At 34.9% G+C, this 15,756-nt stretch overlaps 1 protein-coding gene across 1 annotated transcript in view; it reads left to right on the forward strand.

Annotated features, from left to right (window-relative positions):
• The window catches only part of LOC138701649 (chaoptin), a 1,160,966-nt gene that overhangs the window by 828,930 nt on the left and 316,280 nt on the right, over positions 1-15,756 (forward strand). Inside the window, exons 4-5 of the mRNA XM_069828762.1 lie at positions 8,259-8,469; positions 14,650-14,794. Coding sequence (XP_069684863.1) covers positions 8,259-8,469; positions 14,650-14,794 — 356 coding nt within the window. The remainder of the gene's footprint in view (positions 1-8,258; positions 8,470-14,649; positions 14,795-15,756) is intronic.

The following is a 15,756-nucleotide window of genomic DNA, read 5'->3' on the forward strand; positions in this document are numbered from 1 at the left end:
GTAGTTTTATGAAAATGTATGTAAATTGTGGTAGTTCGTTGATGCTTTTTATTTCGGATATTCTCCATTTGCCGTCTTGCATCCCAATACTACTTTTATAGTTAATAATCAATATCAGCATAAATCTTCGTGTTGGCTTGACACGTGGTCTCTATTCATTATTTACCGATTTCCACATAGTAGGCAATAAGTTGATGGATAGAGTGACATTCTGTGGAGGTATGCTGCCAGACAGTCATATCATCTTTGGATACGGAATAAGGTCATGGATGCTGTCCTGGGAAAATCTAGGATTAGACTTTAATTATTCAAAATGTCACTCCACTGATTATTTTCACATTCGGTTCTGAAGTGTTCATCTGATTTTGCTTTCATGTCTCTTTGTATTTTTAATGTTGCTACTTCAAATAATGACACTGCTGAGTTGGTTGTTTGCAAGGTATTAGTACCTTTTTAAGCGAGAAAGTCAGTTATCGCATTATGTGATGGAATGCATTGGAAGATAATTATTTTTTTATCTAGATTTTATAGATCATATTCTGCAAAATGAATTCCACATATGCACATAAACTGTACAATCATGAACGAAGATCCTGGGGGAGAGGGCTGAGAGGTCAAAGTAATAAGGATACTGTCTCTGTATAGCATTAGGTATGAAGAAAGAAATTCTGAGCAGTTATAATAGGCCAATTTTATTTGCAAATTAATATACAAACTAACGTTTACGTAAACGTTATGCTTCTAAATACAGACATTCATTATACGATTTATCTCCTTACGGTCTTACTAATAAACCGTGTATAGTATTTATACGAGACTTATGCAGAGTTGAGAGAGAAAACGTTGCTAATAAACCATTCATAAGCGATGGATGTATAAACAGGCTGTAACTATACAATGGGAATTGCTTTCCAGTAGTTATATACATGAAACCCCTTGTTTAAGCGTTGTACATAGAGAAAAAATGGTCGCCCCTCTAACAGCTGTTCGTATCGACTGTCATTTTGTGATGATGGTTGCCTTGTAACCACAGAAGAACAAACCAAAGAGCACAGAATAATAAGAATAATATTGCGGTATCTTGTACTCTTTAACCAAAATATAGTATGGTAATCGATCAGAATCAGTTACACTATCGATATTTGACACAGCACACCAGAGCGCTCTACCGGATGCAATAGAGGACCTCAGATATTCTTCGTAACGAAGTAATGACGGAACTATGACGCAGTTGTGTAACAGTTATACAGTTATATACGACGTATGTCGTGATTATTAGTAAGGAATTTACACACGACTTATAAACGAGCTATTCATTGTATAAGCATAAGACAGTTAAACGTCTGTATATAGCGTTTTTATTAGTAATACCGTTATAGTATTGGTAAGAAAGAAATGGGACAAGCTTGGAGCATTTTCTAGAGAGAGAGCATTTAATTCGCTTTATGTGAAAATGAGTTCGAGAGATATTCGTTCTTTTTTTGTATTAAAACAAAGTGGAATTAAACGTATTAGTAATAATGAAGAACTTTATATTAATATGGATAATATAAGTGTTAATGCATCTGCTATTATTACGCGTGATGACATTCAACCTACAACTGTAACCATAGAAGTGATATTAATAACAAATCACGAAATGAACAAATATGAAGCATCTTTCTGAATCAGCGATGACACAGCTTTTTCTTTCACACAAGGATCTTAGGATCTTGTTGACAAAAACTGGTTAATATTTATTTTATAAAATCGACGTTTTTCTGCACTTACCTAAGCGAGGTATACGTTTCAGAGGACTTAATGAATGTTTATTTTTTCATTATTTATGTGTATTTGTATGTTTATATTTATACTGTATATTATGTATTTCTCTTTTTATGCGTGTGGACTCATTCCTATGCTTATTTTATTACCTGTTGTCACCCCCACCCCCTTTGTAAATCGTTCTGTCTCTGCCTATGGGTACAACGCATAATTTAAGTGTATTGTTGCGGGATTGTAAAGAATACATTTGCTTGAAATTAAAAATTGAAATTTTATCTTACTTTGATGCATATTAAATATCTAATTTAGTGTATATTATGTCAAGAAAATAATCCCTAATATCATTCGCAAAACTGTTGCGAAACGTGTAAGAAATGTAATGAGAACTCATGTGCCGTCTTCCAAACATTCACTTTTTATTAATCCCTGTTTCATTCAAAGAGACTGCTGCTATAAACCAATAGTGAGTATCATAAGTAGGGACCTTATTCTGTCTCAGGGCGTACGGAGGTAAGATTAGTTGTTCGTAGATTGTATTGGCGTGACGTCATGTTTCGCACGTGACACGGTACTATTAAGCCTTGTTTTTTTTTTAACCGACGCGTGCGAGGCTCGCCTCGCACAAATCCGGACTACACGAGGAATAATGAGTGGTTTCTACAGCCGAGAGAAGCATAAACCTCGCACCTTGCAGCTGTAGAAACAACTAACTAATTATCGTTTAGTCCGGATTTGTGAGAGGCTCGGTTCAGAAATACCAAGGTTTAAACCCAGATAAGACTGACGTCCTATATATAGGACACCGGACGTTTCACACAAATATGTTAATAACAATGACTATGACAGACTAAATATAAGAAAAAAAATTGGAGGCAATTTGTAACACATAAGGATTATGGTATCACGATTGCCTACTATGAAAATCTTACACAACAATGTTAAAAAAACGTCCGGTTCCTATATATAGGACGTCAGTCTTATCTGGGTTGGGAAAATTTGCGTTTTGTTTTTGTGCGGTTGACGATCTATTCATGATTCAAAACTAAACTCCGCAGACTGTTCACAATGCATTCTGGTCATAAAGACTGACGATACTGCGATGACCTTTCCTACAATTTAAAGTATTTATTCATTTATTTAATTGGTTTATTTTTACTGGCAGAGTTAAGGCCTTAGGCCTTCTCTTCCACTCAACCAATATAACAATACATTGCAAATGTTATAAATAACAGCAATACAGAAAACAATGTAATAATAACAATTATAATAATAGTAAGATTAAAATGTAGATACGTTTAGATATAGGCCTATGCAATTCTGAGAGTTAAACAATTACAATTTAGTGTTTAATAAGATAATTTGGACCAAAGGGATGATTAACATGATGAAGGAAAATTTATATTTTAAAAATAAAATCATTTGCTAACCAGTCTTATAGTTATTTCTTATCAAATACGAGCAATCTACGTTAGCGCATATTGTCGGCAGGTTATGAAAATTCACTGATCTTAATACTAGCATGACAAATCGCAAATAGGCCAAGTTCATTTCAGGCTCATTATAAAATAAAATTATATTTGAAGCTTAGATCTTAGATTCATTGATTTTATATCATATTAAGTAAGTACATATTAAGTACGTGTGTTACTGAGATAGTATGTACTGTCTTCAAAATGAGATTGATATTATAAGCGCCAAGCATTTGGAACAAATTTTGTGTATTTTAAGTATAAATTTAAGATATAAAGTTTTGCGACTAATATTGTGAAATATGAAAGCGAGAGTAAGCAATAAATAAACAAACATGCAACCTTATACAATGAGAAATTTTTCATAGGTTGATATTGATTTTTCTGAACTAAAGCGTTGCCATAAATTCTGTATGTACCGTGGGTAAACCATATTGATTCCAAGGTTTTTGTGTCTTTTATTGTATAGCACTCAATACATTTCAGTATCAGTTTTTATCCCCCCAGCTTACATCTACCCCTTCTCTGGCTTTCAGGATGAAAAGCTGTAATACACAATGACAGGTCATATTACCCCATACTCGCTTTAATACAGGTAAAAACGGAATTCACTTCAATTCCTCTCTCTGCCTGTCTCTCTAGCTCTCTGTCTCTCTCCCTCTCTCTGATACGTCTGCAAGTTATAGTCATCAGGGCCATTAATTTCCAGATTATTCAAATGTGACGCGGTTCTAATATTCGATATATATATGAATAGGGGAAGGGAGGTTAATATGAGCATATCCTGAAATATCCATTACATGGCCGGAGGATGGCCACCCTCGCCAAAATGCTCTCTCACACACAATAGCCAATTGGTTAATTACATCATCAGTCTTCTCTACTCGGCCGTGTAGATCACGTGACCCCCATTATAACGCGAGCCACAGAAGTGAACCGACTGGCAGGAATCTGCGGAATGTAGCTGCAGTCGCCATCTTTCACGTGCTCAATGTGTGCGAGATGCCATCTGTTTGCAGTTGCAGCAATTGAATTGTCCTGGTGATGCTTTTCATATGTCCTAGAGGTTGCATTTCCATGGAAACTATCTTAAACAAGTGACTATGGCTGCTGCTAATGTTTGTAATGTACTGAATAACTCAGTTTGTGATTATATCAGAGTTGGAAACAGACTATCTGGGCTGTTATAGAGCTACTGTAATAATAAACTGATGAACTCCAACATCAAAATGGTCTACAAAATTATTACCGAACCGTAAATCTGTTTATGATTGTTAATAATTTGTTTCCCTCTATGCAAGAGGAATAATTTCTGTACTTCTAAAATTAAGAAGCTTTCAGTTTATTTGGAACAAAAATTGCCTTTGTTTTAATGAATAGTGTTGAATTTTGATAATATAGTTTAGTGTTTAATGTATTCTTCGATCATATATCTGTGAGACTTTTTTTTAGTGGGTTATTTTACTACGCTTTATCAACATCTTCGGTTATTTAGCGTCTGAATGAGATGAAGGTGATAATGCCGGTGAAATGAATCCGGGGTCCAGCACCGAAAGTTACGCAGCATTTGCTCATATTGGGTTGAGGGAAAACCCCAGAAAAAACCTCAACCAGGTAACTTGCCCCGACCGGGAATCGAACCCGGGCCACCTGGTTTCGCGGCCAGACGCGCTGACCGTTACTCCACAGATGTGGACTGTGAGACGTTAAGCATGTTAATACATTTTTATTTCATTAATCACAATAACATTAAAGATATGCTCATCAAAGTTCCATGTAAAGTGTATTATTTAATACTATTAATCACCGACTTAGATAACATATTTCTCTTTATTTAGAAGTTTTGTGCATCTTCCACTACATACTGTACACTACAGCATATTGCATCATAACATTCGTTTTCATAATTTATACATTTTTAACGTGAAAAGTTTATGCTCGAGTGTCAACTGAAAAAAAAAATTACGAAAATCTGAACATCTGATGTCAGTTGCTTAGCGACTGGGATGAGCTATTCACATTATTCTGATGTCACTTGCTCAGCAATGGATGAGCCTGACCCTGAAATGTTTATGCTCGAGTGTCAAATGAATAAAACGTTACGAAAATCTCAACAACTGGTGTCAGTTGCTTAGCAACTGTAATGAGTTATTCACACTATTCTGACGTTACTCGCTTAGCAACGGATCAGACTCTTGCAGTAAATAAATAAATAAATAAATAAATAAATAAATAAATAAATAAATAAATAAAAATTGCACTCTACGCAGTAAGAAAATAGTTAATAAGTTTGTTTTTGAATATTGTTAAATTCCCACAGTTTCTGATGTCATTGGGCAGGGTATTTCACAAGCTCAATAGCGAGATTGTGTATGATGATGAATACGATTATGTCTTATGTGTTGGTATGGCTTGGCTATTTTGCTTGCATTTGTAGAGATTGTAATACGATGATAGGTAACTGAAGCGGGAGGCAAGGTAAGTAGTTGTAGAGGTGTGAAGGACTTGGAAAAGGAAAACAAGGAAATGAAAATTTCTACGTTCATTTAGCCGTAGCCAGTTTAGAGTTTGTATATGTTCGAGAGAGTTAAATTTTAAATTGTAAGCAATAAGTTCTCAATACTTCAATTACTCTGGCTCTTTTTATTTGTGATGATTGGTAGTGACATGATTCATAATCATTATTATTAGGGCTGTGGATTAGGGTGGAGTGAAAATATAAAGTTAATTGAATCAAAATGTAATACCAGGGAAAGGTTGTGAGGTGATATCATAAAGAACAATGCAACTTATTTTGGTTATTCATTAAAGATATCAGCTCAAAGAATTTGAGTGACCACAAGGGTCCTGAATACAATAAACATTTACAGTATAATGTGATTTGAAATATTAAAGAAAAAAAAAAGTTAATTGTTGAAGACAAATAATATAAGTGGATTAATAAAAATAGAGATGATGATGATGTAATATTTGAAGAGAATCCTTGATAATATTTATAGGAATAGACATTACATAATCAAAAGAAATGTGAAGTCCTTAAGATAATTCCATGTGAATTTTGTAATTGAACCTCTACTGCCAAACAGCAAACCAAAGACAGACCATTGTTTAAGAGAGACGTTGTATTTTAAGAAAGATACGGCAGACAAGGGTTCATATATAGACTTCTTCTCAGTATGAACTTCGGTGGCTTGATTTAGGTTCCTTTCGAAACGGATAGTAGGGTCAAGAACAAGAGCCCGTTTTAAGCGTCCATTAATAGCAATAATGTCTGCCCGTCTGTAAGAACCATCTGATGATACACAATGTACTTCCTCATGAATCTCCCAATTTAAAGTTTTTAACGATGTCGCCAAAGCGTGTCGTACACGTTGATGTCTAGCATTGATCAGCAGCTCGCCTTTAGAGCATTGTCTAGTATAATATTTAGAATACCTCAAGAGCATCATATTTTGAAATTTTCACAAAATTTTGAGGTTCAAATTTTTTAGCGAGAGAACATTGTCCAGTGATTTAATGTAAACAAGATACCAGGTACATGTTAAAAAATACATGGTAAAAGACTCTGCATAATTTTGGTCCCTTGTTGTTTCATCGTGAAGTGTCACAGAAACCTCAATTTATAAGAAAATTGGGAGTAATCACAAAACTCTTACGTATGATATAATTAATAAGATTAAATTAATGGAAATTCATTTTTCTTACATTGCAGTGCATTTGAATCAGAATATTTCTAATATTAATACAAGAAATCTGACCTTCTACCCTGTATTCGCAATGCAAAAAGGGCTGAATCCATCACAATTACCTATCTATCATGACGTAATGAAATATCTATGGATCAAAAATGAATTAAAATCTGACTTCAAATCAAAAGAATCTACTGTTGGAGAGATTTCAGAAAGAGTTGCTATCAAAACTAAGGAAATCCAAGTAAAAGCATAAATTCCGAAAGTCAGTCATACAAGAATATTACAACTGATCCGTGCTTACCATGATCAATGCACAAACATAATGAAGCCTTGTAAGAAACGACATAGTGACGACAACTAAATTGACAACATTGCAAAATTCAAAGAAGAAGCAAACAAACTGTTTGACATATGCAGTTGCAAATGCAAAAAATATAATACTGTAGGCCTAATTATGATGAAGACCGCCGTGTTCCAAAACAAGAAAGAGTGTTTTACTAGAGCAAAGAACAGAAAGAAGGATGATTATTGGACTTGTTGATTTAGTTACCAGTCAGAAAGAAATGAAAAAGAAAACAAGAATAAATTTATCTCTAAAAATTAATGGGCTGAAATATTTTATATAAAGGAATATATATTTTGTCCCTTTGGATCTCCTCAAAAATACTGCATACTGCAACCCCAATTTAGAGTCTTCCAAATAAAGTTTATATATGTGATTTTACAGCAATTCATTAGCTATGCAATGAAAAACAAAATTATAGAACAAATATATCTACAAAGAGCCAGAAAAATGAAAATTTTACGAAACTTCAAAGACCTTGGAACATCTCAAAAATTAAATATAGAAACTCCATACTTTTCACATTCCGAAGTTAAGTAAAAATACAGGTTTTTGCACCTACTATTATATTTAGAAAACATATAAAAACAATTTCATGTATAGATTGACTCCACCCTACTATGGATCCACTATTTGTCATTTTCGACCGTGAACTCCTTAAGGACAAATGTTCACCAAATCGCTTTCTACAACTTTCTAAATTTACGAAACGTCATTATTCCTTTACATTCTTCATATTGAATACGAAGAAATCTGATAATAGTTCAGGAGGAATTGTTTCATGCTGATAGGTAGAGAGAGAGAACATGTCCAAAACCACTTTTTCATTATAAGGCATTCACAAAACATGTATTTGCTAGGAACTCTCGAATTGTGATTTTTTAAGCATCGGTATACTTACTCTACTGGTAACGTAAAAACGAAGAAATGCGCGAAGAAACTGCAAATTATATAACTGTGCAGTAGTAATGGCTTCTATGTTACTTGCAGATGTCGGTCCGCGTGACGATGGTAGTGCTGGTGATGGCAGCCTTCGCTCCTCCACACCAGGGGCAGCAGGTTGCCCCCTGCACCTTCAACTCCATGTGCTCGTGCAAGTTCGGGGGAGGTGATACCCGAGGCATCCACTTCACGACTCCGAAGTCTCTCGAAAGTGTAAAGGATATCAGCTGCGTTGGCGTGCCCTTTTCCAAGCTGCCTGGTGAGTATAAAAACACACATTTATTTATTTAGTTATTTGTTGGTTTGTTTATTTATTTACTTATTTATATTTATTTATTATTACTTTTTACAAAATTTAAACAAAATCTTTGGATTTCTAATGATCAGATTTGATTCCTTTAAAATATTTAATATCAAGAAAATTACAATTTTGACCACAAGAGTTCTCCATAATTTTACAAATTATTCAAGTTTATTATGGAAACATATTTTCTCATTGATCATATCTCCTCTGACTGGTTTTTTTACCTACTTCTCGTAGTTACAGTGCTAAAATTAATTTCTACCGTGTGAATGAACATTGGCGTTATTTTGACGAAAACGTATCTTCATACAATATATGAGTAGCCTATAGGCGATGTATGCAAAATACAAGATCTGTACGTACAGTAGCTTCAGAGCAGAAAATAAGTTTTTTTATCAATATTAATTAAAATATAATTAAAATTGTGTTTCTTAGAATTGTAATGGAAGAACAGTTAAAAAATATTAATTTCTAAAATATTCATATCAATATAATCTCGCATGAAAAGTTTTTCAAAATAATATATAATTGCAATTAAAAGTAAATGAGAGGTTTCTAGACATATATCTGAACACGCCAAACCTTGAATTTAGGAACGGATATTTTAATAAATAAAGATATTTTGGCAGAAATTATATTATTGTGAGAGTTACGGGCTTTCGAGAACTTTTCTAATGACACACTGAAGTATTTTCATTGTCGTGTGAAAGAGTATAGTTTAGTGTTGCTGCGTAATACTTCATATGTTTCATACAGAAGCACTATGGTTATGGTTTCTGTCGTGGAAATTTAAGTATTCATACATTTTGTAGGTTCTTGGGTTATAAAAGTAGTTTTATTAATGGATTCTATATAAAACAAGATATTCTTAATAGAAAATGAGATAATTGAAATCCTGGTGTTTTTCGCGGTCAGAAATGTATTGTCTTCCTTTTCTTGGGTTCTCCTTCTGTTTTCCTTATTCTCTACTATATCAATTTTGTGTATTCTATTCTTCCACCTGCTTGCTTCTATATAATTTTTAATTTAATTTCTTTCTGTTCTTAATGTTAGTTTTCTTCCTTACTCTGTAGCTATATCTCAGTATTTACTTAATTTTCTCATATTTTGTTTATAATGATATATCTTTTCTGTCATTTATACATTCGTCACAGAATTTATTATTTACTATTGTTCTAGCTCCCTCTTTTTTTAATATTTAATGCTCTACCTCTTCTCCACATACTGCAAACAGTCTCTAGATAATAATGAGTAAACACAGCGCCTGTCGTAGCTAACCTCGTGTATTAAAGTGGAATTACGTTATGCTACCGTTTCTGAAATTAATATCAACTTGTATGATGCTGTGCTCTGCGTGTACAACTATAATTATCATGTTCATTTTCGAATTTTTTGTCTCTACTTCATACGTTGAAGGCAGAGATTCGAATGCAGGGAGATTAATTTTCCTCTTTTAATTAACTTTGAAAAGTTTTTAGACGTGTTTGCACTATTCATAAAGCTGCAGGAAGCTTTGTTATAATTATGAACCCTGTACCTCACTAGAATGGAAAACGTACATCCGTCACAGTTCATAATTTATATGTTGCTAGTAAGGTTTTCTCCATTTACTTACTTTTGTTTTTGATAGTAACTGATAAAATTTGACATATTGTGCAGCAAATCCGGCGAATCAGAGTTTGAAACCTGAAAATAAAATGCAATTCTGTTCCCTTCCACTGGAACAGAGTGGGTTCCTTGATTCACGTTTGCCCTACTTGTCTTAAGCGATTGTGGTCGTTGTTGATCACATTGCCAAGGAGTCTCGCAAATTTAGAATGCCTTATATTAAAAAAAACACTGATATGAGTGAATAAGCATATAAAATATGAAAGCTAAAATTCTTGGAGATAATTATGGTAGCGGAAAACATAGCGTAACCTATGATGAAGGATGGATGGAACGAAGAGAAATTCTCTCCGTCACCGTGACTCGAACCCGGGTTTTCGGCTCTACGTGCTGACGCTTTACTAAGTCACACCGGATTCCAGTTCCAATGCCGGATTGAATCCTCTCAGTTTAAGCTCCGCCTCTTAGTTTTCCTTTAGTGGCCAACCCTTATGTACTGTGTCACAGATGTGTGACAGTGTCCAACACATTATGTACAGAGGTGCACTCATTACGAGTGACTATGTGGCCGGGATCCGACGGAATGAGAGGTGGAACTTAAACTTAGAGGATTCAATCCGGCATCGTAACTGGTATCCGGTGTGACCTAGTTAAAGCGTCAGCACGTAGAACTGAAAACCAGGGTCCGAGTACCTGTGGCGGAGAGAATTTTTCTCCGTTCTACCCATCATTCATCATACGATAACTCAGAATTCCTGCACGTAAATATCATATGTACTTCGGTACATCATAGTAATAGCGTAACCTACAAAGATTACCACAATAAACCAGCAGGCCGCAATGTATCCGTAGTTGGCTAGCGGCGACCACTCGAGATAGGTACGCTTATAATAAGCCTATGTTCATATAAGAGTCAGATAACTACCTATATTTTTGAATGAGGCTACTAAAGCTATCGCCGCTAGATGGCAGTATTATTAATGTGCGCACAAGTGAAACAAATAAACAGCAGTTTCAATATGGCGGTACCTGTGCACGAGTGTGCTATTGGAGACTTGATCCAAGCATTCATGCAAGCTTCATCTCCGGCTGGTAATGCTACACACAAAACTTATCACGTGTGACTATCTGGGCTAGCATATCGTAACCTTCATCCTGCCTGCTCGGATCACTTCGCCAACTTGTTACACATTTTTCTCCCTGACATAGGCTACTGTGTTCGCTGTCCGACCGACTCGGTGTTCTATATTTGTCCATCCTTCAAAGAACTTCTACAAGCAACTGTACACTACTTCACGTGACCGGTAATAACATTCATGGGCTGCATTTCTTTATTAATATCCTTAGCAGCCAGATATTTTGCCCAGAAAAGCTGCACAAAGAAGCGCTGCCCGACAATGGCTGCATTCAGCCGGGACTAGAATTGAGCTTAAACGATATTTTCAAGTATCTGTGACAACTGTGACTGTGACAATTAAATATCTGTGACTTTTATCGGTGATTTTGTCGCACCGATATTTTATATCGCTAAGTAAGCACAATATGCATGAATTATACCGATATTTTGTCACACCGATAAAAATTAACAGGAAATATTGAAGAGCAGTGCAATGTGAATACGATTTCTCTATACACGCCACACTTTAGTGGTTTATATGGGAAAATTCAACAAATAAATTATGTACATGTACCATTAACAAATAAATACTAATCTAACTGAACAGTAACATGTAAAAAGTTAACCTCATATACCAAGAGGTTATATCGTAGTTGATTGTAGATATGGAATCAGTTGATAATTTTTTAATGTAGTTGGGTACGGAGAAATTGAGGTTATGTGATTATCCTAATCGTTTTAAAAATTGTTTCCTTTTATTGTATATAATATAATCGATAAATTATTTTAAGTCGTGCATTAACATTGTAATATTGAGTCAGAATAAAAATGAACGAAACATAAGTATTCGGAAAAACAATGGAAAATAATTACAAAACAAAACAGTTGTTCAGACAGGATTTTACACAAGATAAAGTATTGGTAACCAACTGTATTATTATTTAAATCGTGTAATCACTATATCATTTATAATAAGATGGTGAAACTATCGCTGAAGTAGTTTCGGCAATTTCGGATGTGAAAATCATTGCATTTATAAGGATTTTTTTTTGTGGAGAGACAGTTGCTCGGGTTGAACTAGCGCTGAGGTAGTTTCGGTGATTTCGGAAGTGAAAATCGTTGAATTTGATTGTTTGTGGAGATGCAGTTGATCGTATATCCAAGGCATAACAAGGCCTAAACTAACCAAATCTAACTTGTCACAGATTCGTATATGCAAGGTATATAAGGGGAATACGAAGGAAACTACCTCAAGGTTAGTTTAGCCAAAATAGTTGCCTATCATATTAGCCAGTTTTGTCTCGTTAGGTTTTAATTCTATAGGTGCTGTTGTCGGCTTCTGAGAAATGCTTCGAAAGTTCGGAAGAGCATAACGTTCAGTGACACAGAGTGAATTAACATGATTTACGTTTGATACCCCTTATTTTCCAATGTAATTAATTATCCCATTTATGTGTAAGTGTAGGCCTATTTTAAAAGTGTGCAAGGACAATGAGAACGATTTGATGGAGTAGTGTCTACTAGATGTCAGATCTTTTTGGAATTTATAAAATTGACAATTTTTGCTAACTCCCCCATATTTAAAAGTTGAAAATTACTTGCAAGTTGATGATTTTAACAATATCTAGATAAATATCACTAAATATCAAGTTTAGAACATTGATTAGGCCTATTAATTGGGCTGAAATAACATCCCACACGAGTACCAATGTTAGGAAGCACTGTGCGATTTCCTAAGAGTTAATAACCATAAACAACATACCGGTAATGAACTTATTACAAATAATTTTATTTTAAGTTTAATTATTTTAATTAATACTACCCTGCACTGTTCGTGTTAGAGCTATACATTAAAACTGGATCATAAATAAATGAGAGAAATACAGTTAAAGTTATTAAAATACTGTAGGCTTCTGTAACTATTCTGTTTGTAATTAATAATATAACTAAAAAAATATTGTTATTGCTTAAAAATTGAGTGGAAAATACTTATACATTAATATAAATTCACAGTAATATGAAAATGTGAAGATCTCGGGGGAATATATAACATATTTATAAAACATATATTCAGACTTAATATGAAAACAAAATGTCAGATTCATGATTATATTATTATAATGCCGCTAATAACTTTGCAACACATCATCACTTTGAAAAAAATAATATAGAACAAAATATCAAGAAAAAAATAATCAAATACCACCGCCCGATTGCTGTTATTGTATCATGCGCATGCACAAACCCACGACGTAGAGGAGAAAATATCAGTCACAGACGTTGCAACGGTCACAGAGTACTGAATACGGAGCAGATTTCGATAGCGATATTTTGGCACAGATATTTCGCGTCATAAGTCACAGGTTTATCTGTGACAAAAAAATACCTGTGACAAAATATCGGTTTGTGAAATATCGGCCATCTCTAGCCGGGACAGCGCTGAGGTAGCACTGAAATAGCGACAGCATTGAACTCCTTGCTGACCGAAAGCACTGAAATAGCGGTCGCCATTTTTCGTAGCAAAATTTTCTTCGCTGCAAGTTTGCTGCAAGCAGTGAAAGTGGAGGGGGTAGGCAACAACCAATGGTATCTTATATTCCGGAGTAGACGGAACAATGGCGTCTTTCTTTGTAAACACAGCGGGCATTTTGCATTCTAGTCGTTCAGTAACTCACGGTTTCTGTAACTCGGCCAAAAGGAATAGCTGAATTAGTGCTGTCTCGGCTGAATGCAGCCAATGGTATATTGTGCTGAGATACCGGCATCTTTCAATTGCTGCTTCCTTGTTTTGCTTGTGCCGCTTTTATGCACATCGATTGCCTTGACGCATGGGTAGTACTGTGATCTATCGGTGATAGTTTCAGGCTCCTCATTCTAAAATGTAGGTCGCTACTTCGATTTGTAACTTACTGACTCGTCTGCGCATTATAATTAGACATTTAACACATATTAGAATTGCTGAGTTGTCAGTTTTATAGTCTGTTCAGTCTTTGAGAATTTCTCTTGGTAAAGGATTCAACAGATAGGTCTCGCATTCCTTCCTTTTTCTGATGATGTAGTTACGAAACCACGACTGTGTCCATGTCTAGATGCTGCTCGTATGACACGGTACAAAGGCTAAAAAGTATTTTTAAGTATTTATCCTTGTTTGTAATCTTATGGGTACCGCATATTTTCATACTCTGACACAGCACTGGCAAAATGAAAGCGATAAAAGAACCATAATGAATATAAGCAACATTATATTTCAAGTGATGTGCTGATATGTGAAAGTGATGGAAGAGGATTACGTTTAGATCAGTTTTGTGAGCTTTGAAACAAATTTGTTTTTCTGTAAACGCCCGACAGTATGCTACAGGCATTCTGTTGCCATAGCCCGCAGTCTAAATAAATGGTTCATTGTGTTGCAGACTTGCCGGGGGGTCAGGTGGCACACATGGATGTTGTCAACTCTGGCCTCGAGGCACTTGAAAACGAGGCCCTAGGAGGTTCTCAGATCGAGTCCCTGCGTCTTATGAGCAACAAGATCCAACATGTGGGAGAGCGAACCTTCAGGTGAGTAGGCAAAAAGCATGTGTCTCAGATGTAGTTCATGTAATAGTTGTATCGTCTTAACTGGTACTGAAAAAAGTAACCCACTTTATTGTGTTCTGTTAGTATTTAGGGATCTCGGAGTTAGATTCTAATAGCTGTGTTATTCTAGTTTCAGTACTTCTCAGTTTTCCTCAGATTCCCTTTTTTGTGCTCTCGTAAATAATTTGATGGTCAATAATTTTATTATCACTACTTCTCAGATTCCTTGTTCTTGAGCTGTTGTTAACGATTTGAAGTTCAATAACATTTTCACTTTTTTTCAGATTCCTTGCTTTTATGCTGTCTTAAGTAATTTAAAGATAATTAATTGGTACACGTGTTCACAAATTTCTTGTTCTTTGGCTGTCATAAATATGAAGGACAAATACAGGGACATCATTTTATTTTTACTTCAATTTTTATTGTACCTGAGTTTTTAATGTACTTCACTCCCACCCCTTCTACTAATGACGTTCCAACTGTCCTTCACACAGTAAACAGCATTAAGTTAGTGAGTATATTACGTTCCAGAAATATGTTCGCGTTTTCCAGTGACGAAAGAGCTTTATGTAATAGAAGGGCCTCGTTAAGTAATTGACTGTCACGTGATTTTCTCCCTTTCTACGATCCTGCTGCATAACCACTTGGATGGACAGTAGATAGCATGTCTGAGTAATTTTATCTGTGCGGGTCGGGCAGAAGTGAAGATTGAATTTACAGTACGTAAGGTATTCTTTTATAGAGTTGGTACAGAATTATTTCAACATGAGTTACTAGTACGAAGGACGAAACTGGCAATTGGAATTAGATGCAATAGTGTATAGTGCTATAATATGCACAAAAGAACTGAAGCCTGTATCGAAATGAACGGCCACCATTTTCAAAAATGTGTTTAAATATTTATATTAGGCATATGATTATTTTTCAATTTAACTTCTTTCTCT

Source organism: Periplaneta americana, chromosome 6 (genome assembly GCF_040183065.1).
Source record: "Periplaneta americana isolate PAMFEO1 chromosome 6, P.americana_PAMFEO1_priV1, whole genome shotgun sequence".
NCBI lineage: Eukaryota > Metazoa > Arthropoda > Insecta > Blattodea > Blattidae > Periplaneta > Periplaneta americana.